This window comes from Seriola dumerili, unplaced genomic scaffold (genome assembly GCF_002260705.1).
Source record: "Seriola dumerili isolate Sdu_G_001 unplaced genomic scaffold, Sdu_1.0 BDQW01000161.1, whole genome shotgun sequence".
Classification (NCBI taxonomy): Eukaryota; Metazoa; Chordata; class Actinopteri; order Carangiformes; family Carangidae; genus Seriola; species Seriola dumerili.
The window spans coordinates 1,345,356-1,369,167 of NW_019174416.1; the positions used below are offsets into that span (position 1 = coordinate 1,345,356).

Genomic DNA, 23,812 nt, shown 5'->3' on the forward strand with positions numbered 1-23,812 from the left:
CTATTGAACACAAGCTCCAAAGCATACTTGGAGAAAGTCCCAAGATATAAAGAGCTATATGTAAGTATTTGCCATCACTACATAGCCAACGGTAGCATCAGCAGCTTTTTACTTACCACTAATGTTAACTCATTTTGCTTCTATTTCAATCTCATCTTTTCTTTGCTACCAAACATGGCTTCTTGCCCTCTGCGCAGCGCTGCTTCTTCATCCTGTTGGACTGAGGGCAGACTGGTTGCTACAGTGACTTATTCTCTATTCCCTCATGAGGTATATAGTGGTATTACAAGATGGGCAGGGGCTAACTGGTTAGCGTGCTAACTTCAGTAGATACCTCTGCATAGATGTGTTTGACATAACGTCAAAATTGTTATTTCTTCTTGTGCTGTTGATCATTTTAGTTAATTTTTGAATGTTTTAAACTAAAATACTTACATAGTGGACCTTTTAACAAAGAAGACTCTTACACTTAGGACACAGTGTGAGAATGAATATGTATACTGCCTAATTGAGATGCTACATTTGAAGCTAAACATTCAAGTTTAAAAATAGCCCTGGCAGTGTCATTGGGGTGTATTAACATATGTTGTGCATGTAGGCTGATCTGTATATGTCACTGGAGATCAAGCCTCATACAGAACATCCATCATGACTGAGTTGCATATGTAGGATGGCACCCTATTTAAATAAAATAACAGTGTTTTGCTAGAGCTTTATTTGATTTTTTTTCCCCTCCTACTCTACACACATGCAATGTGCTGCATGATTTTACTGAGGATAAAAGAATCATTTCCTGACACAAGATACAAAATGCTATATGTGCCCCCTGGTATCCGTGGACATTGTAATGCGCAAAGTGTTTAAGCTGTGATTATAAACTATGGATGTTCATGATCAACTCTGACATCTATAATTATCATTATATAATCCATCAAAGAAAATGTGACTCTTCTAAGACCTTTCATCATTAAGTTCAAAGAAACCACGTCAGCTCCATTTGATATGTCTCCGGCTTTATCTGATAGCTCCGTTTGTAAGAGGCTTTAAAGCTATGTAAAACTCACTTGACTGATAATGATACTTCTTCTCACTTAAGGTTCCCTACTCATCACAGTCCCTTGTCAAAACTATTGTGCTGTTTTAACCTAATACAATCCAAATTAACACGCTCTGCACGCTGAAAGAATTCTTGTTACCAGGGCTCTGATGTGTACACAGGCTTAGAGCTGCCAAGGGCAACAAAAGGCGCGGAGGGGAACACAGCTGTTTATTTTACTGTTAAATAGGCATGAGCGTTTTGTTGGCTAAAGTGATCGATGGTCAGATGGAGACCATGATGCTCATTGTTAATAGTGAATAATAATAATAAGGTAATAATACAATAATTCTGTGGCATGTTTGGTTCAAAAAAAAAAAAATCTTTATCAAAAAAAAAGGAAGCGGTCTCGTAGATATCGTTAATCCTTAAAATCATGACCATTTTTTAAAAAAATGGGTAATATGGAACATTTTACTATACACTGGCATCAGGTGAATGATTAGATTAATCTGATCAGTACAATAAAGAATGATTTTGTTAAGATTATTAGGTCATATCTTATTGTTATTGATGAGAAAGTGTGAAATGAATGCAGTCAGCCTATGCAGTGTGTAGGCTACGCTCTGTCTCTCCTCTTGTTTTCCACTGGGCATTGCACATCCTACTCGCAATACATGATGTACTCTGCTGCAGACCAATGGCGCAGACTGAAAGACAGAGAGACTAATTTCTGGATTTGAAAATAACCAAACCAGAACCCGACCCAAGCCCAAAGATGTAAACAACCATCTTCTCTGAATTAAGCATTGTGAAAACTGAATATTTCAAATACATTTCCCAAGCATGTGATCACAAGTTTAAATTGGTAAAAGATCAAAAACAAAACCATTTTTTAAATTATGCAAATGAGCAAGACAGGTCTTGGATGTGTATGTTTTGCATAAAACAAATTTGTCATGGTTATTCAGTTTGTAAAACTGAAATCTGAATTATCCTTACTTGCTGTGTAAAGAAGTATGAACTATAATTACACCGCAGCTATTGTGCATAATTTTCCATTTTCAAAAGAGGATGAAAACTTTCGGACATATTGTTGAAACAGCGTCTAGGCTCCAAGCCTCTGAGTGGGCATCTCCCATGGCAGCAGCTTACTGACATTTGAAAATGGGTGTCTTGCTGTCAACTGCCATGGTGCGCTACAGACTGGAGCATTTCAAAGCCCTGTATAACCTATGAATGTTGATAAAAGTTGTTTTTCTTTCCCTTTTTCATATAAAGCCCACAATGGTCATGTAGCCTCCTGTTTGTGATTTAAGACAGCTTTCGCTTTCCCCTTTGGAAGGACCAATTGTGCTTTTGGAAACTGGAAAGTGGAAACTAGCAAGCTAGGCTAAGCTAACTTAAGAATGAATTTCTTAAATTTTGACCAAATCAGTAAACAAGTCAAAACGAACACCACAGATTTCTTGGGGAAAAAAAAAAAAAAGATTTAAATTACAGTTCAGATTAAATCTTATAATCTTACATTAATCACAGGATACCCTACAGGCTTACAATCTTCAGAAAAATGTGGGGGGAAATAGGAGTACAGCCTTACTGCTATTTTACACCCTGAACTATAAAATCAACCACAACCAAACTGCAAATCTTTTGCAAATCCTCTTCTAAACTGCTAATCTTCTGTGCATCTGTGCTTTCAACACACCAAAACAGCTGGAGATAACTGTAAGTCATTAATTTTTTGAGGACAGTAATGGAAAAAAGACAAATGACCTCTCCAGTCTGTGAGAATATTAATGGAGATTTATACCTTTAGGTAACTTTGAGTCCAGCAGATTTGATGAATGTACATCAGAAAGCAATTCAGGAAGCTGTAACAAAGGTCTCAGGTTTGTGCTCTTTCAGACTCCTGTTGCTGAAGATGAGAGTGGGTTCATGTGGTGCAGTCTGTGACAAGGCAAGGCATTGATGAAGGAAACAGCAGGGGCTACACACTCTTCGTCCCATCTCCATGGTGCAACATATTAAACTCTCATTTACTGACAAAAGACATTCAGCCCTGCTGTTAGTCACACTAGTGCTAACAACAAGTAGTGGAAGAATGAGAGATGGCCTCTCTTTGTCTTAATGACTGTTCAACATGTCTGTTCACTAAGCTATTCAGTGTCATAAAACATAAAGTATTCAATGCAGGTAGACACAACATATCACACAACTCGTACTGAAACACTTGCACTAACCAGCAGGAGGACAGACTATGCTGCTGAGCTCTCTGTTTTTTTTTTTTTTCTCTTCTTCTTTTTTTTTTCACCACGTTTCACATCCAGGAAATGTAAATTTGCTCCACACATTTTGGTTCCTATGTTGATAGAGTTGCTATTTTCCATTTCAAACAGGAATTAGAGAGAGAATCCTTTTAACAGAGCAGTCTAGATTCCGACAGTACAGTAAGTGGTTTAAAAGCTGTGGACAGGGATAAAAAAGTGACTGTCTGTTTAATGGCTGGATTTTGACATAGAAACACCCTAATCTGCTGTTGCTCCTGTTGTAAACAGAAGTGTTCAAGACAGCTCTGTCAAAGGAAGCACCATCAATTTATGCTGCTGCTTCCATAACTGATCAAAATGCCGTCTGGTGTTTTCCTTAAATGCGTTTTCTCAGTATGTAATCGTACTAATGGTAGAGGTCGGTTTCAAGCTCACTTTTCTGTTAACAGTTATTGACTCTGGAAGGGCATATCCAAGGCTCATGTCATGCTTCTTGTTAAATATACATATGCTACAAGGCTGTTTTCGTTCATATTTTGCCAATTTCAAAAAACATACAGTGGAGACTGTCAAAAACCTGCAGAGGAGCTGTTTTTTTGCCACATTCAAACACAGTGCAAAATAAGAAAAATTAAATGTTGAACATGGGAGAAAGAAAGGCAGGTATGATTCTAATAGATTTGTTTATGTCCAACTATTTTACAACTGGAGTTTAACTCACACAAAAGGCATAAAGGTGGAGGAGTAGGAGGTAGTAGTAGGACAGTGGAGGAAGTATAATGTAGTATTGCTACCTCTACAAAAGTACAAAGCGAAATGTACTTCAAGTATCAAAATTAAAAATACTCCTTATGCAGAATGGACCCTAGGTCATGATATTATATATTATAATATTTGGCTGTTTGCTATGTAGTATGTATTGGCTATGTAGCAAAAGCAAAGCTTACAAATAGCTCTTTTAATAGTTTACCCCATAATAAAACATCATATATGTACCAAAAAAAAACCTAAAAGAAGAACTACTATATACTATATTACTATATTTTTGCATTCAATGTTTTCACTATATTGCAATAAACCTGCCATAGCTTTGTTCTCTTAAACCATGACAACAAATTTAATGAAGCCCTACTGTGTGTGTATGTGTATGTGTGTATATATATATAAATAAATATATATACAGTATATATATATATATATATATAAACTGTATACACATAGCAACATTAATTCAGCTAATGTAAAAACAATATTCACCACACGTCCATAAGGTCTACTTTAATTAAAGCTGCTGTAGCAGTGTCACAGTTCTCCTGAGATTCATAAACTCCAGGACCTTTTACTCTCCTATATAAATGCTGGGGGGACATTTTAACAGAGAAATGGCATGTAAATAAATTATATAGAAAGGAATTTGTTATTTTGACTTTCAGGTTACAATTGCATCATAAATGTAGACATTTTAAAACGAGTGACCTAAAGAAACAAACAAACAGCAACAGCAAACAACAAAAATCATCTGACAAACTTTGGACCACTCATATGGACCATAGAGAAGACTCTGATCCTTCAACAGTTTATCTTATCTCTCCTCATGCAGGCTGAAGTCTGCTAGGTTTTTAATTCTGTAGAATAGTGGAACACCAGTATTTTAAAAAAATGCTGCAATTCAGCTGAGTGTAATGCTTTCTACAGCATGACCAGGAACTTTGCAGAAACCTTTGCAGAAACAAATGTTTCGGCAAGATAAACACGCACAATAGTCAAGTTCAACAATAACAGGCACCAGTTTCCTCACAATACCAAATGACTACTTCTGCCTAATCAGGAGGGAAGCTTTAAAGAGCGGTAATAGAAAAAAAAAATCAAAATGGCAAAAATCCAGGCATAGAAGGACAAAGCTGCCAGCAGAAGACAGTTTGAACACGCATTTCTCAGCTAATGATAATGTAAAAGTTTGCCCTCAGGTGCTCCGTACATCACAAATCATTGGAAAAACAAAATATCTGCTTCAAACAAACAGTGCCTTTTCTCACTAAATCTATCCACTATGTTTATCTAACATAGCGTTCTATAAAAGGACAGCTGTAGGAATAGTGATTAGACTGTCTTTATTGCAAAAACTTAAATGTGATTTCAACATTTCCTTGAGTGAAAGCAGAGTGTAATCTGTATTCCAGGCTGCAATGCTTCTGTGCTATTGCCTTGTCTTTACTCATTCACCTTGTTCACAGCAGCTTTGGGTGACAATCCCAAACAGAGCATAACACACTGAGGAGCGTTGCAGAAAGAGGGATCAGTGCCCAGGGAATGAAAGCTGTTCACTTTAGACACGCTCATGTCAATGAACTGTGATCTCCTAAAGACACCGAGGCCCCACTGGACACAGTTTCCGCTGTGTGAAACCTCAGGGGGGAGCTAGGCCTGATGGTGACAGTGCTACACCGCATCACCATTTAAAGGTTTATGTAAAATAGACATAGACATGGGTCTTCTTCATTTTTCATGGAAAGAGCACAAACCTAGATTAGCCTTGTTTGTTGTGTGAACCCTACACATTTGTCTAAAGCTGATCGGATTATGTGACCAGACAATAAATTTTCACCCATTTGCCAGATAAATTATTAGCTTTACATAAGTAAAGGGTTCATGAAGATTACATCAAGATATGGCCAAAATAAAACATTGGCTTATTGAAATAAATATATTGATATAATAAATAAATTGATTATAATGTATATGTCGAAATTTGTGGTAATTAAAAAAAAAAAAAAGAAAACTACTACTGATTTAATGGCCTCAAATCTGGTCATGTACAATCCCATGTTATTTCAGTGCACAGCGGCGGGCGACTGGTGTTATGTGGTTTGGTGCTAGGTTAATTCTGTGGAATAACAAAGGTGTTGCCATTTGGGCCCATGTAGAAATGAATAATTTTATAGAATGCTGATGTTTTGACTCTGCCATCAGAGCTTGGCAAAAATTCCATTACCAATTATTGTAGCAGTGTGACAAGTTACCTCATGAGAGTGAAGCCTTTGTTATACGTATACAATTTATATGACTTATTGGCTTTGTGGAGGAAAGAATCACATAAACAACAGCCGATGTTTGAACAGCAAATGCAAACAGTTGTGATTATGTGCTGATTAGATATTATGTTGAGTAGCTGCTGTAAACTGATGGAATCTGTTGCCCCCGAACCACCGACAGCTCTGATGTGGCATTTTGAGTAAAGGGGTAAATAAAAACACACTCCAACTCTTCAGTATCTCATTATCTTATTATAGTAGTGTACAATTTCAGAGGAAGATAATTCTAAGCTTTTTGAATTCAAACATTGTCTCAACGCTGAAGTGTTTTGCTTGACTTGAATGCCACAAGGCATATTTAGGATGTTCATTATAGCCTCCAGTGCTGGATACTATACATTTGTATTTGTAAACACTTGTGTGTCTCAGTATAGAAAACCAACCACCAAGCTAAATAAGGAGACACTATGACACTGATTATTATGATTAAAGAATTATAGAAAGGTCTGACGATACTATGGTGTTTCATGCCTTTTTAGATTGTTCTTTGCCAAGCTTCACATAGTTTCACTGTGTAAATACTGTACACATACTGTGGTCCATCTCTGAGAAAGCCTGTGACTGAGAGGTAATTGCCAGCGTGGTATATTCTGCTCTACCTGCTTCAGATTTCATCCAGATAGACAGATTTTCTGTGACAAGCTGTGTATTTATAGCAGTGAGAGAGAGAGAAAAAAAACCTTAGTCAGGCCTGAAAAGCAACAGCACAGACCAAAATATCCTCACATTTAACCGTTTTTTACAAGCCCGAATGAAACACAAGGCTGGATCATGAACTGTATGAAACGCGTACTCCCTTGAGTTAATCACATGTTAAAGGAGTCCTTGATTCAAGGAGCCCATACAGGGAAGAAAAAAAAGTCTTCACAGATCTGCAGGGGACATCATCTTTTTTACTTCAAACACAATTTAAAGATTCAAGTTGTAGTTACCAACTTTTTCACCAGTTGTAAAATTAAAATCTGTTAAATGAGCCCAGAAGGCCCAGAATGAAAGGATTTGGCATTCATTACAACTTCACAGAACTGTCAACAAAAATATATATAAAATTGCGTGATCCAGTTAACAGCCAAAAGTAATGTAATATTGCTGTGCCATTTTTCCCCCACATAGCAACACCTGTTGATATTTGTTTTATCTTGATACTGCATTTTGAAGTTACACAGATTAAGAGTGGTAGATTCTTGCACCTTTTTTACGTAAAGAAATTTAGGTAAAAATGTGCTGATCAAACGAGGATTTACTTTGATATTTGCTATGTAATCACATTGCATGTTATGTAACTTTGTCTGAGAGGGCTTTTATGAAGAAGATGTGCCATCATGTCTCAGTAGAGTCTATTTTCTTATTACAGCAGTGATCCGCCGGCGTGTTTCAGTGCAGAGAGCGAGTACACCCATCTACTGATGAAGTGGAAAGCAGCCTCACATTTATCTAAAATCATCTTAAATGCTGAGAAGAAGTACATTTTTTTGAAAGAATCCTTGTTTATATCTTCGAAAAAGTTACAAAAACATATAAATATAATGTCTTCACTGAGTACAGCTAACGTTCGCTCGTGGCTCGAAGCAGCCCGCAGCCTTCCCACGGTCTCTCGACAACATCAGAAGGCTAAGCTGAGCAAAAACTGTCTGCTTTCAATTTCAGGACATTTTCTGCAGGCAGGTGCCCACTCTGAAGTTGCAACAGCAGCCTCGATGGTGCTGAGGGCCACTGCATGGGCAGATTATATAACGTCATAACACTGTAGAGCGGGGCAGATGAAGTCTCTCAGTGACGGTGCCTGTTTACTTCTTTACGTAGGTACAACACGATAACTAATAAAGCTAGACAAACAAGGGACAGCCAAAAAATTCAAAAGAACCAAGATGCCTACACTGCTTGCAGTAACGTTATGTTGCTTTTGAATTTAATTAATTGTGCTGAACAATGTATTTTCTCATATTTACTATAGATGGCTGCAGGTCAGGGCCATCGGTGAAACCATCTGATTCTTTATTTCCAACCACTGAGTCTTCCTGCAGAGTAGGGTTTGTGTTTGTAGTGTCCCTACCTCCAGCACTTTTCCCTGGAAAGACACACACAAAAAAAAACAGATAAACAACCACACATACCCTCTACTCCTAAGCTCCAAATAGTCAACCACCAGCAGTCTGCAGGATGACAAATGAATACTGTCACTTTGCTAAAAACCAGCCTGCACTTTTATTACAGTTATGTACTGTTCAGTGTTTTGTCGTGTGTGTGTGTGTGTGTGTGTGTGTGTGCGTGTGTGTGTGTGTGTGTGTGTGTGTGTGCGTGTGTGTGTGTGTGTGTGTGTGTGTGTGCGTGTGTGTGTGTGTGTGTGTGTGTGTGTGCGTGTGTGTGTGTGTGTGTGTGTGTGTGTGCGTGCGCGTGCGTGTGTGTGATTCTTAAAATAACACTGAGATTTAGTTGTTTTTTTTTTTTTTAACATTTTGAGTGTGGGGTCTAGTATGCACAAATAATTAGTGAATATACAAATGCAATATAAAGATAATTGGTGAATATACAGAACTAATATAGACACAAATCTCTTTTTAAGACTTATAAAAAATAATATGGTAGAAGAAAAGGACAGGAAAAAAGAAAAACAACCACATCACCCAACCTAGACACCCCAAACTGAAGGATCGTACATTATGGTGGTAACAAAAAAAAATCTGTGTAGAGCATTAAACTCTGTTTATCATCTTCTCCTTATACTGAAAGAGAGGTTGCCAGGTGGCTTCCACAACATCAGCAGGCATTTCTTAGCTGACATAAGGCGATAGTTGATAAATCGTCTGTGAGGCAGTATGAGGTCGTTCAATGATTCTGAGGTATAAAAACGAATAGTTTGCAGCTCAGGCTCAGTTCTTGAATCAAGAATTTTTGAACCATTTATTTATTTGGATTTGGTGATGTGTAACTTATATAGTATTTTAAATTGCATTAGACAGTGTCTGACATTAATAGAGCATGCATTCATCTGTTTTAAACTATGATTCCATTGTTCCTCTGCAATCTGGATATTTCATTTTCTTTCCCCATTTCTCTCTGGTGGGAGAAGGCAAGGGATATATGGTGAAAGTTTGACAATAGATCTACGTGTGGAGTCAGTTCTTATAAGCTGGTATGAACCATGGAACATAATCTCTTACCTGACAGTGTCTGAAAAGGTTATATCTAGATAGTTTGAATTTGTCAGCCAGTTGTTAAAATGAAGCAAAATCTCTGTCAATCCGATTGTAAGATTTTCTTTGAAGGATCTATTTCTAGGTTTTGCTATCACTACATAGCCAATGTTAGCATTAACAGCTGTATACTTACCAGTATAGAAGAAACATTGCAAATTCAACATCATTCTAGTACAACTTCATACATACTCGCCAAGATCTGTCTCCAGAGGTGGAAAGTAACACCAATAACTCTCATTTCTATCATTTCTTCTTCTCCTAAAGTTAGCATGCTAACCAGCTAGCCCAGGCCCGTCTGGTCACTGATATTGACTAATTGTAGCCTCCAATCTTTGAGCGCTGCTCAGAGTGTGTATTATAACTTCTGTATCATCAAGACAACGATGGCCAAAGCTATTGTCAAGCAACAATCACCACCATCCACTCCTGACAAGAAACCTTGCTAGGCAGCAAAGAAAACTTATAAAACAAATAGCCCTTAAATAAGTCTTATATCTGTGTGATACTCGTCTCTGGATTACTTATATTATTATATGTATCATCTGCATATAGAGGTATTGTGTCGTTTCTGTGTCATAAGAGATTCTATTTTTATTGCAAATAGAAGAGGCAAGAGTGGGCAACCGAGTCATGTCCCATGCAATGCAAATGATTTGTCAAATCCTGGCTTTTCTAAAGTAGTTTGCTCCGTTTGATAAAATATTCACCTAATTTGAATTTATGGAGCACACCAAAAAGATAATTTCACTCGACATGGTCAAATGCTTTTTCTGTGCACCAATGATCAGGTCTTCATCAGGCGCTCGTGTGGATTTATAATTCATTAAAGAGACCCCTCAAGTAAAAAAAAAAAAAAAAAAAAAAAAAGAGTGCCAATTTAGAATGAATCCTGTGATGAATCAGGGTGAGTGATATTACTAATAACTTGACTCCAGGACCAGGACCTTGGCAAATATGTGTGCATCTAAGTTAAGCAAAGAACCCACGTCNAAAAAAAAAAAAGAGTGCCAATTTAGAATGAATCCTGTGATGAATCAGGGTGAGTGATATTACTAATAACTTGACTCCAGGACCAGGACCTTGGCAAATATGTGTGCATCTAAGTTAAGCAAAGAACCCACGTCTTGAGGGTCTTTGCCTCAGTTATGATTTCCTCGTACATTGTTTGTGGGAGTTCTTCATTCTCCAGTGCATAGGTAAACACAGCTGTCAGGCCCAGAGGCATTTGCTGTTCTTCAATCTGTACTTCTTCTAAACTTCTTCTAAAAAGCTTTAAATCTGAATTTTAAATCACTGTCTTCTTGGCTGAGACCAGGGAGATTACAGCCATTTCAAAAGTTTTGACTGGTAATAAGGTCTTTTTCAAACCTGCAAGGATCAGATGTTTCTTTCTCATAGAAACCCTAACCTTACTCAGAATCCTCACACACAAAAAAAAGAAAAAAATGAAAACTTATCTTTGAATGGTTTTATTCTAAATGATGGTAGGATGTCCCCATAGGATCTCCCCTTCCCTTGGTATCTAAATGTGAACACTACAGTAATAAAATACATTTGACTAGATAGAAAAGTGGTTGAATAAACCTGTAACCCAGTGCCCTTCATGCCACCCAGTTTTGTGTGTCTATCTGAGGGCTATTCGCGGAGTCGCTGAGAGAGCGAGTGTCACTCTGCATTAGTCCACCGGTCCCGTCCGTCCATTTCAGCCTGTCTGATAGGATACAGTCTTATATCATAACCCGCTGTGTCAAATCTGAAATCACATAGACTGCACCAAGCATTATCGCCTCTGCACTGATCCTAATCACACTAATGCATTCTTTTATGCAAAGGCGAGGACATAATGTCTCTGTGAAAATATCAAGATGACGGTCATAGATGAGGATCCTGATAAATCACTGCATCTGCAGCTGGTCAGTGTTCCTCTTGTCCAGACAGCAGCAACATGAACCTTAGTTCTCAAAATCACTATTTACCTTAAATTGAGTGGAGTCTGGCTCTCCTCCTGATTGACCACGAGAGAAAGAACATGAAAATATACCAATTTACTATAATGATGCCGCATGTGTGACAGTCAGAGGCTCGGGGGCCGTGATTAGTGGGTTTTGTTTGTGTTGGTGTCTGGGTAGAGGGCACGAGGACACATTGTTACATGTGATGAGTTTTTCATTTTGTCAAGAACTAACATCTAATATCCGAGCAATCAGCCGAACACACCTCTTGAACCTGTCACTTCACTGCATTGTGGGGGTGTTTTGTCAGTGAGGTGATTATTATGTAAGATCTCACTGCTTCAATTAGATCCTCTGCAGCTGTAGGGATGATATATGGTATCTTGAAGCCAGGAGCTCTGTGTTGATACAGACGTTTTTTCTAAACACCATGCGGGTTCAGTCAAGTTCAAATTATTGTTGCACCTTGCCAAACTTTTTATTGTTGCACAGTACATATGCAGTTTACGATGACAACAGGGGCATATTTAACTTCTCAAAACTCTTATGTTAATCTTTGAAACGACATAATTAATACAATGCTTAAAGACTGAGGCTAAAGCTACATGTCCCATGCAAGAAGTTAGCATCCTCACCAGCTGATGATCGGCGGAAAAGACAAGACACAGCATTTTTCTTGTATTGCAGTGTCCTACTGTTGTAAGTTAGATTTATAGAGTTAGAGTTATGGTTAGATTTCTGTGTTGTTATTTAAATTCTCAAACAAGTACCTATAGAAACAACCTTAGAGGAAAAATTATTTTAGCACGTTTGGCTAGCTCGGATAAGGACTTTTGCTAGGGTTGCTGGAGAAACCCCGCAACATAATAAAGTATGAAATGGCCTTATCCGTGGAACTAACGTTGGATTACTTCTGTTTGCAGCTTATGTAAGAGCAGAGAAACACATGCCTTATAGTTTTGCTGTTGCATTCTTGGTTTTGGAGAGGGTAAAGGAAGAAAACCACTTTCCAACTATAGTATTGCTCGTCTCTACTGCTCCGTGTGTAGAAAACCAAAGCTTGGAATGGAAATTGGATTGGATCATTTCACTAATGATGGTTAAACTGTAAAAATAAACACACATTTGGCTGACCAACAGTATTTCCCCCTTTTACTACTGCATCATCAGTCTGGTGCTGCCACTGCTTCCTCCAAAGTGCTTCGAAATGATGATCTAATATTTGTGAGATATGTTTCTCCACTGTGATTAGCTGATATCTTTTCTCTTTGAGAAGAAATTATTTAATTAGCTTGGCCTTTCCAGGGAGCTTAACCTTTTCAAATGTCAGGTGAAGAGGTTTTAAAGTAAGTGTTCCATATTTCCTGAAAATTCCTGTTTCAGGGGGCTCGTCATGACCTATAGAAGTGTGGCAAAAAGAAGGTCTGACAGTGATGAATCTTACAGCTTAGAGCAATTTGTTATAGTTCAGATATGTTCCTGGAAACCCCTTTTTTAAAGCAGAACTCCCACTGACCTGGACTGGCAGTCTCTGGGGTTGCATAACAGCCACCTGTCCATACTTTATAAGAACTTAGGAAATTTGTCATATTTGGGTTGTGCGCAATAGTGGGCTTTATTTCAACATAACATTAAACAAAACTCTGACTTTACTTGATGGGCAATAGAGGATAAAGTATAACTATTTCCCTCAGTGACAGGGCTATTTGTTTGCTCTAAGGCAGATCAATCCAACTCTATCTTCTCTGGATTTCCTCTGCCTTTGTTGTCACCACTCGAGCTGTCTTTAGTAATCATCAGCTTTCATGTCAAATAAATGAGCTGTTTTATTGCCACTGTTGCCGCAGCTCCTCCACTGGTCAAATAAATGGAAATGAATAAGGGTTATTTTGCAAGGACATACATACATGTGGAGTAAACGTGGCCGAGCAATAAAGGCTTCTGTCACGGTGAATTAGATCACACGGATGATACATTTAGTGCATTTTACCTCCAGATGAAAAAGAGAAAAATATGTGAAAATTTAATGACTCTAAGAGGAATGTGGTGTTCAGGAAAGGTGATGTGAGAGATGTGATAAACTGCAGCATGTCAAAGAAATGTCACAAGTACACGATGTTAAAAATAAAACAGAAATTGTGTTTAAATATCTTATTTTAGCATGGCCAGTGTACATATTTTGATTTCAGGTTAATATCATAGCTCAAAATTGCAATCAGATCTTTTTTTTATTAAAAAAAAAAACAAAACACCCATCCATACTCTCATCTAATCTCTGTGGAAATCATTTAATCAGCAAAGCAGTATACTCTTAATCTTCATAAAGTGACTAAAGTGCTTATAGAATAGCCCCTCCAGCTGTCAGGTGTATACTGTATGTTCTAGACATACAGTGGAGCATCTGCGTTTTCTCTGCTGGCATCAGTAAATAATGCACTCCTGTGCATCTGCAGCCTGACTTAATATATAATTCACACAACGTATGCAGTGAGGCAGCCCTTGTGCCATTCACAGTGGAGATGGGAGCACTGCATAAAAACCTACCACAATATGTTGGTACTGACTTTATTTGCTCTTTAAGATGCTTTCTGCTAAGTTTTTTTTTTGTGTGTGTTTTGTCAATAAAACCATTATCATCACTCACCTCTTTTAACCATCTCTCATTTTTTCATAAAATCTTACAATACAGAATAAATTGTGAAATGCACATTAAGAATTTTTAAGGCAGTATTTCTAGTATTTACTGTTTTTGTTTTGGTTGCTACACTCTAGCTTCTTTTTCTCGTTCACATTATTTTATCTCGTATGAGTCACCATTGATGGGAGCCTCTCTGAGAAGACTCCAGCGCAGGTTCTGCTCCACAGTATTTTACAGTCTCGTAAGCGGGCAGAGGTGGTTTTGAAGACCTTGTATTCCGCAGGTGTTGTTTATAGGCCGACAGTGGCCTTGCAGATGTCCTAATATAATTATAGCAATAGTTGTCTGCCAAACTGAACAAACACTGAGGCTTCTCTGCGCTCCACCGCCACCCGCTGCCGCCACTGACAGCACACTACATGAGAATATGCAAATGTGCGTCAAAAAGGAGAAAATTTACATTAGACTTAATATTCCAAGGTGATATTTCTAGGGTGATTTGTGTTTGAAAAATGCTTCATTCTCATTCGTGTGCAGACAAGCTGCCTGGTCTTGGCCTTGTCAAGCACTCGTCAGTATCATACATGAGAAATGTTGCAGTTGAGACTTGTTGGGTTCTGTTCAGTCAGGCAAAAAGGAAAAAGTGGCTTCATTTCAACTTGCACTGCTAAACTATTCTATTGAGAGCATTGCATTAGCTTGATTACAGTTTTATCTGTCAAATGAATGCGCAGAAATAGCTGACATAACATTATGTTGCAAATCCAATTTGGTATTGATTGACAGCGCGAGATTCACCAAGGCCATGTTATGGCTTCCTGCACTATTAGAGCCCGTTGCGGTGTTATTTGCATTGGAAAGACGGGCATTTGCTGGGAGTAATTAGTTAAGCTCCTCTGACTTTGGAAATTTAATTGCAGGTACAGTAGAACTGGCTAACAATGGGATAACTGAAGCATTACAGTCTGTGAGGGGACCAACAAACAGCAGGAGCCTCCCTCCTGACAAACAGCATTCGAACACACACACACACACACAAGCAGACACAAACATCATACCAGCACGGACACTCACCTACACACAAGCACACTTTGGAAAAAAAAAAAAAGCATACATCGGCTCCTGACCTCTTGCTGCTTTGATCCATTAATGACATGAAATATTCATATTCCCAGCTCCTGAATGTTTCATTATAACTGCAGAGATGTGGAGTGCATTATTAAGAAGTATGGCACAAACTATCTACAGTATGTTTATCATTTATCATGTGCTGTTGGCTTAGTGTGCGCTTCCTGTAAAATGCTTTCTATGACCTTGAATGCTGCTTTCATGCTCTCCAATATGTTGGAAATCAAAGCATAGGGGAGTGCCATTAGGTTTGTATTGTGCACTTAATGTGTCTGAAATCCTGTATGTCTGCTGTACAAAGATAAATATTTTCCTTGCTTTTCTAATATGCCCGTGGTTATCGTTATTTGCCACAAATTATGAACATGTACATTTACTGCTGCTCATCATGTTTGCTGTTCAGCCTACATAAAACCTTATGTAACACTGTTGTTAAATCACCTCAAATTGTAGTATTTACTCAGAGAATATTTATCATACACTATATATAATAAGAATGATTGATTCCTCTTTACATGAGCAGGTTTGTCTTAATGCCCGTAATAGCTGGAACATCAATCACAGGAACAGTGCTGGAAACGTCACACAGTGGACACTGGTAATAATTTAAAAGGATCAGTGACTATTAATGGCATTTTGCCTCACCTTTCCCATTATCTGTGGCAAACAGTTTGTTTTCCTCTCAATTAGGCACGAAGGCAGTGAGCAACACCCATCTCCTGTTACTGGGATATGGCAACAGAGGCCATGGGGGAAGGGAAAATAGCAGGCTGCTGTTGTTGCTACCACCGCTGCTGCTGAGGGATTGTTTTGAGCATTTTCTTGGCTGCATTTCATTTCTTTATTCTCTCCGCTATAACTTGCCTCCACCATTATACCTCTGCCACCCCCTAATAGACAAGTGGGATCTGACATGGTCCTTTAGCCATAGCTAGGAAGCTCTGTTTGGATAATGGTCCTGGACATTTACATTATCAGACAGGTCTTTAATAGCCACAGACAGGATCTGAGATTTAGTTTTTATCCTGTTACCTCCTGATGATATGTTCAAGCATTCCATGGTCCTCTGTAGTGAACACCTTAGGGCTGCAAAGACAACATTTTCTTTTGTTATTGTTTAATCAGTTGATAATTTTTTTAAGTACACAATTTATCAGTTAATGAATAATGGCATAGGATGTAAGAAACAGTCAAACTGTCCAGTGGAAAACTGTCCTTGGATATCCTCTGACATACATATTAACGTTTTGCCCAACTAATAAGCCAAACCCCAAAAATATTTCATTTATAATGATGGGGAAAAAAGGAAATCAGCAAGCCCTCAAATATGAGAAGCTAAAACTAAAATATTATTCACCAATATTAACATTTTCATTATCTTCAATTAGCATTAGCATAAAATCAACAATTTTAGAAGCTAAAACCTTAATTTTAAGCCACAACTTGCATTTTTTTTTTGAAAATTAGCATTTATTTTTGGCATTTGTGGTTTCTTGAATGATTTCAGTGTTTATCAATTATCACATTGCTGTCCATATTTATTTCTGTTGACCCATTAACTGTGTAATCAGTTAATCATGTAAGCACAAGAGCACATATAACCTTCTGACCGCCCACACGTGTGCACTCGTAGCACGATTACCCAGAAAAGCCCTGTGATTTACCTCGTGCACACATGCCTGCGTGCATAAACATGTTTGTCCAGTACATATTTGTTTGTTAACGAGGGGGTACCCTTCTGCCCATTTAGCTCAAACCTCATGTGGTGAAGATGTCTTCCTGCCACGCTGTGCTGACTGCTGCGGTCGCACGGTTGTGACTGTGCAAAGCCCGAGGCAGGAGAGTGAAGTGTGTCAGCCTGTGCAGCTGATAACACCGCCTCTGTCACACTCAGGCCAAAGAGTGTTTGTGGAGCCAAAGCGCGTGATGGGTTTGTGACGCAGCACACAGTGGCATTCAAATAGAGGAACCGGGGTAGGCACTTTTTCCTCATCCCTTGAACTGTGTCACGTCATTTATCTTATGCCACATGATGCGTTTTCATTTTCCTCATGGGGAGTTCACGACAACTCCTCCTGAGCATCTTTTCCATCAGAATGTTCTACCACTTGACATATGCCGAATTTTATTCCATTGGAAATTTTTTTTTTTTTTTTACACTTTGTTAACCAAATGTGATTTCACATTGTTCGGTGTTTGCACAAAATGTTTTATTCAGCTAGATTTGTTGTTTCTTTACATCTGTGTGACTCTGCCACAATGGCAAGTGCTTCTCTATCTCCTTAGGCCGTTGCCTTTCCACAGTCTCTTTCATGGGAAGAGGCACTGACAGAATAAAGAAGAGCTCCTTGAGAGCAGAGTCTCTTATCAGCCTCCAACATCTGGCCAAGACTGATGGGCTCTTGGAATGGCTCTTCAAATATCATTGAATTTGAGCTGCATAATGCTTATTTAACTGCATCTTCCCTACAATACTAATTCACCCCCTCTCATTATGTGTCTTTCACCAGGGGAAGCCATTTCTATGATTACTGAATTTAGTTCCTCGGCAAGGTGCGACTGATGTGAGGCAGTGCACCAAATGGTAAAATGGAAAAAGTCATATGTGACCAGTCGCGATCATACATTACAAGCCAGAAAATATATTGAATTTTCTGGCTGGTAAGTGTTTAAATCATGAAAAGCAATTTTCTCCGATATGCACAAAAGTTTAGCAGAGAATGAGTCTTGCTAAATTGGAGTCATCATCGTCGATTTAAAGCACACGGCCTTGGTGCATTGCAACTCATTAGATTAAAGCTCTAAGGTAATCTGCGGCAGATATAAGAATTTATCCAAACACCTGGTTCTGTATCAGCAAGTCACTGGATGCTGAGCCTGAGTTTGAGCAGATGTGTCACACTGAGCAAGTTTTGGTCTTGTCGCAACAGTATGACATGGGCAGGAGGGACCAGCCGGTTATATTCATGTTGTTTTCTCTTTAGCACAGAAGAATTATTGTCTTATTTCTACATAACACATTTTGTTTTCTTGCAATCATGAAATAATTAATTCACATCATAATCACCAAAACTGCCTACTTACATGACAGAAACTTTTTTTTGCAGCCGCAGCCAGCTCTAACAGTGTTATCTGTTATGTTCCTTTTTCTTATTGGTTTTCTTTTTGGCATGTTCCATCCCTTTTTATCCCATTGATAAAGGCCAAATCCCTATGTACCACAGAACCGGCTGTGCTAACTCCCACTGTTCACCTGGGGAGGGTGTAGATAGCCGTATGCTTCCTCCGATACACATGGAGTCACCAGCTGCTTCTTTTCACCTGATAGCGAGGAACTCCACTAGGAGGGTGTAGCACACGCAGAGGTTCAAAGAACCTCCTGCAGATCTTAACCCAACTCCTCACAGACTCCCTGACCAGCCAGTAGGAGTCACCAGTGCAGCTACAAGAAACACTGCCAAATGGGTTTTATAGAACTGGAAACATTGAAACGATTAATTGAACCTGAGCACAGCAGTGCTTGGTGAGCATTTTAACTCTGCACCACTTGCCAGTGCTAAGTTTAGCCAATAACATGCTCCCTAAGGACTCACAACACTTCCCTTATTTATTTATTTATTTTTAACTTCATTACATGTAGATAAAATGGAACATTTTGAGCTCAATATTGGCTCTTTGTCTGGTCCAGAGGTATCAAGAAGTTGAGCAGTCACTATAAAGTTTTTGTACTTTTGGAAAGATGTGCATGTGTTTTACACACTGATCGCTTGAGTAAAACGATGGGTCAAAAGCAAATATGGTTGTTACACAAAGTCATTTCTATTTTATACAATAGTTCACCAGTTTTTTTTTTTTTTTCTTCTGAAACACTGGATTTTTTTTGACTTCTTTCAACCACTGAAAATCCTTCAACTCAAACAGTCTGAGAAAGAAAAGATGATGCGTGGTTGTTATTTTTCATATATTTATCTTTTGGAGTTTTGCTTTTCTTTGACAGTCGCAGTGTAGAAAGAGAGAGGGAGAGAAGGGAAACATGGGGAGTGGGGTATGACATTCGACACAAGCTTCGAGCCATGAACGCTGTGGTTATGTTGTTACCACAGTGTCGCCCTCATGTTCATGTTAACACCCAAAATATTTGATAGGTCATTCGTTCTTTCACTTTAAAGGGTCACATCTAGAGCCGATGAGTAGGCCAGCATTAGCTTATTGCTCATATATTGGTATCGGCGGCCATATAAATGCCAAAAATTAGAAACTGTGGTGCCATTTCAGCAACAAGATTATTTTTCAAGTGCAACATGTCCAGCTCAGAACATACCATGGTCAAAATTCTTCAATAACCGAATGGATCCTTATTTAAAATATAATATGAATATTGTATGAGCCTCAAAAAGTCAGTGTCAGTCTGGATATATTCACAGGTAAAGGTTGGGAAACACGGCTGACAATAGAAACGTCACGTTTTCATCACATGATCACAACAAGACTGTTCTTGAGTTTGATCATGAGAAAAGTTTTTTTCAGGACAACAGAAGGATTATTCAGTCATCATCAGCAAATCAGATGTAGAAGTAAGTACACCCCTTGTCCCTGGATTCCCATAGAGACAGACAATGTCATTTTTTTAAATAAATGTTACGGTCTCTAACTTATTTGCTCACATATCCTCAAAGAGGCAAAGATGAAGATCTCATCCTGTTGTGTTAGGAGGGGAAGGCAGGGAGCAAATGAATAATTCTTGCTGGTGAGGCTCGCACTGCTCTGAGCTATAGCCTGTGAATCATCATCATCATCATGAGATAAAAGGCAACATCTTTTCATCTATTTTTCAGGCCTTTCATTTCGCCTGCTCGAGTAACACTCCTGTGAGTGTTTTCAAATCCAAAAAGGCATATCATATAATTATTTGTTTTCACATAGATCATATCTGTGAATTTTTACACTCCTGACATAATTGAATTCCAGCAGAGGTTGAGCCTAGAGGATAATGCAGCATGGCCACAAATGTCCTAATTGCAAATAATGCAGCACAAACATCACCATTTAATATCAATTATATCAATGTCTTATCTCAACTATTTGGGCTCCCCTTGTAGCGAATAATGTTTTTTCTTTATGGGGATTGTTTGAAATGATGCACGATTAGCTCAGTTCACACTGAGAACCAACATGCAGTGTAAATGAGCAATTAAATGGCTCCTTTGTTATTCTTACAGTTAATTATTTTATACAACCTTTTAGCGAACCAACATAGCAGGTATAGCCTCTTGTTTCCACTAAAATAACCATCAACGTCTCACATTCAGGTATGATGTGATGCGAGTTTGCGGCAATGGGCAGACCAGAGGAGTCAGCAGGTCAGCAGTTTGGCATTGGTCATTATGACTTCAGCCATTAAGGTCACGCAACCGGCATCCTACGACTTTGACACAGAGGCGGCGGAGACCAGGGGATCAATGTGATGTCACTCCAGATTCATCCCCAGAGGCCCAGTGAGTTGTGGGAACAGTTATCAACTTTGACCCGGTTTGGAGAGGAAATCTCCCTCTCTGATGACTAGGTCATAACACATTATTACTTGATTGACGCGAATGATTAACAGCACACCTTCAAACACATGATCCCAGTTATATTGATATTATTGGAATATAAATATGAAAAATGATCCAGCTCATCATCGTAAATCTTTAACACAGTAGGTCACTTCTCAGATTTTGAGTGTGACGTCCTAATCTGTTCACTTAGACATATGCACAGGCAAACACTGCTCCATATTAATTTATGTGTTGTGTATTTGCTAATGATTCTTACCACTGGCTAATTCACAGTGGTTACCAGTTATTCCAATTTTTTTCCTAAATTGGGTTTCAAAGTGTCACTGCACATGCTAAAAAAAAAAAACAGTCTTTGCTATGTTAAAGGCAACTCAGTGCATTGCAGTATCAATAGCCGAAGCCTCAGCCATTTGCAATGCAATTAAAAACTCCATTTTCAAAGGCTTTGCTGAGGGTGATAAATGGGCCAGTAATCCCTTAATTGTTCTCTCTTAGGCAGAATCACTGGAATGATAGATGTTTCATTAGAGACTGAGGCAAACTTTAAGTAAATAAAATGAGATGCTGATTTTATTGACATCAGTCAGTTTATTGCTTTAATCAATAAACCTCCCAAAAATAAAAAGCCTAAATGTGTTTCTTATGTGTTTTATATGTTAAAATTTCCAGAGATGTAGCCTAGATAGAAAATACACTGCGCCAATGTTAAGTTGTTTCCATGATCATTTTCAGGACCATAGACAGTTCTGTTGACTCTGAGTCCCTGTTTCCCTCTGCCAGCATATCATACGTGTATGAGTGGGTGTGGGTATCCAGGCATGATGTCTTTTCAGCTTTCCATCTCTTGCTGCTGTGCCTCTTGCTAACCTTAAAATGTCACTGTTGTTTTCTCAGCCGCGCGAAATGAGTGAAAGGGACCCAACATGGACACAAACTTTTCACTCGTGTCCCCACTGTGGGAAATAACTGCAGTTCACTGTGTTCACCTCAAATGGTGCAAACGCAGCGGCTCCGCTGATCCTCGGGATTTGCAGCAGCTGCCGCAGCTGGAAGTGGCCAGGCTATTCAGAATCACTGGCCACCTGAGACTGCAGTGTTTCGATTGATTCGGCCAGCAGTGGGCTAATATTGACAAGTCCCGCGCATATTCCGAGCTGCCGTAATCTAGCGGGCTGACGCTTTTTACGCTTTTTAATTTAACGTCAGATCAAGTTTGACCAACACTGGCCCGCGCAGCGACGCCTCCAATCGGAGTTCAGATCAGCTCCTTCTTCCCTCCACCAGCCCACCCCTCCTTTCTCTTTCTCTCTCTCTCTCTCTCTCTCTCTCTCTCTCTCTCTCTGTCTCTCTCTCTCTTCCTCTTCCTCTCTCTCCCCCCCTCACTCTCTCTCTCCCTGTTTCTCTCCCTCTCACTCTCTCTCTCCCCCTGTCTCTCTCCCTTAGTTGCAAAAAATGCTCTGCAGCTGGGCTGCACCTCAATGAACCTAATTGGTGCACTGTGAGCGACCATCATCTCTCCTCTGGATTTCCATCGCGCCCGGCTTCCATCCAGAACATATGAATTTGCTTACACAGAGCCTTTTAAGGAGTTGAACAGATAGGTCGAAGAAAATGGCACAACGCGTGGTTTTGTTTCTACTGTGGCTCTTTGACAGATCATTCGCAGGATTTCCCAATCAGATTAATATCGGTAAGTGTTTCTGCTGTGTTTAGAAAGGGCTGCGGATTGTGGTTCGCATGTGGATAGATCAACTGCAACATTGCAATTTTTAGACCGGAAAGATGTGTACGGAGCGCGGAGCTCTGCGCAATGATAGAGACTAACTTGATTTTACGTGTGCTGCGAGCTTAAAGCCGCTGATTGTTGAAAACTAGACTAAAGCTACATCTGGCGTACACGGTGTCATTGTGATCACTGTCTGAAAATAAGTGGAGTGTGTAATAAGGAAGCGGGGAGACGGTCAGCTTGGTCTGAAGAGTTAGGCGCACTGGTCAGAAATGCATGGGAGTTATTCTTTCACATGAAAATGAACCTGCTTTGTATCACTATGGGATGTATGGAGTTCCCCCTAGCTGAATAAAATAGTGTCCAGAGCTGACCCTGGACTAAAACACACAGATATGAGTGAAAGCGTTGTCTGATCTTGTTTTTTTTTGTTTTTTTTTGTCTTTAAGGGGGACTGTTCATGCGTTCCACGGTGCAGGAGCACAGCGCGTTCAGGTTCGCTGTCCAACTCTACAACACCAACCAAAACACCACTGAAAAGCCTTTCCACCTCAACTACAATGTCGACAACCTCGAGTCGTCCAACAGCTTTTCAGTCACCCATGCGTGTAAGTGTGCTTCCATTTCAGCCATGTCCAGATTCTCACCACTTCTTGTCCACGCAGAAAGAGCAGAATTATTTATGTCGGACTCATATGGAGCTTATGGAGGCTATGGCTCAATCCAGGGGAAGCAGTCAAGTTCATCTCACTTCCCTTTGGTTCATGAAGTCTCAGTGGGGATTACAGAAACATTTACAAACACAGAGTGTCTCTAATGTACACAGTGTTGCAGTTCATTTTACATAGTATTCTTGGGTTTTTTGGTTTTTTTTTTTTTTTTTAAACCACAGCGGACAACGTATATTTTGCCTGTGTTGAGCTTGACAGGTGATATTTTACAAATACATGAATTCCACAATGAAAAAAAAAAGTTCCCCTGGCAACATACATGCCGGCCTTGAGGAGAGAATGCAGCCAATTACACAAACCCTGTGTCAAGGACTCAGTGCTGGAGGAGTTTGTATTTTTTAGTATGGAAAGAAATTGGATGGAGGCGTTAAGTGTTTTATCATCATCTTTAATTTTCATCACATGAATGATTCAAGAAGAAATATCAATGAATATAAAATGGTACCTTGGGTTTTTTTTTTTTTTTTCCCCCTTTTTTTTTTTT

At 39.1% G+C, this 23,812-nt stretch overlaps 1 protein-coding gene across 1 annotated transcript in view; it reads left to right on the forward strand.

Moving 5' to 3' along the window:
• The first annotated feature begins 22,482 nt into the window (after positions 1 to 22,482).
• Positions 22,483 to 23,812, forward strand: part of LOC111226504 (glutamate receptor 3) — a 78,242-nt gene continuing 76,912 nt past the window's right edge. The window contains exons 1-2 of the mRNA XM_022751690.1: positions 22,483 to 22,561; positions 23,047 to 23,205. Coding sequence (XP_022607411.1) covers positions 22,483 to 22,561; positions 23,047 to 23,205 — 238 coding nt within the window. The remainder of the gene's footprint in view (positions 22,562 to 23,046; positions 23,206 to 23,812) is intronic.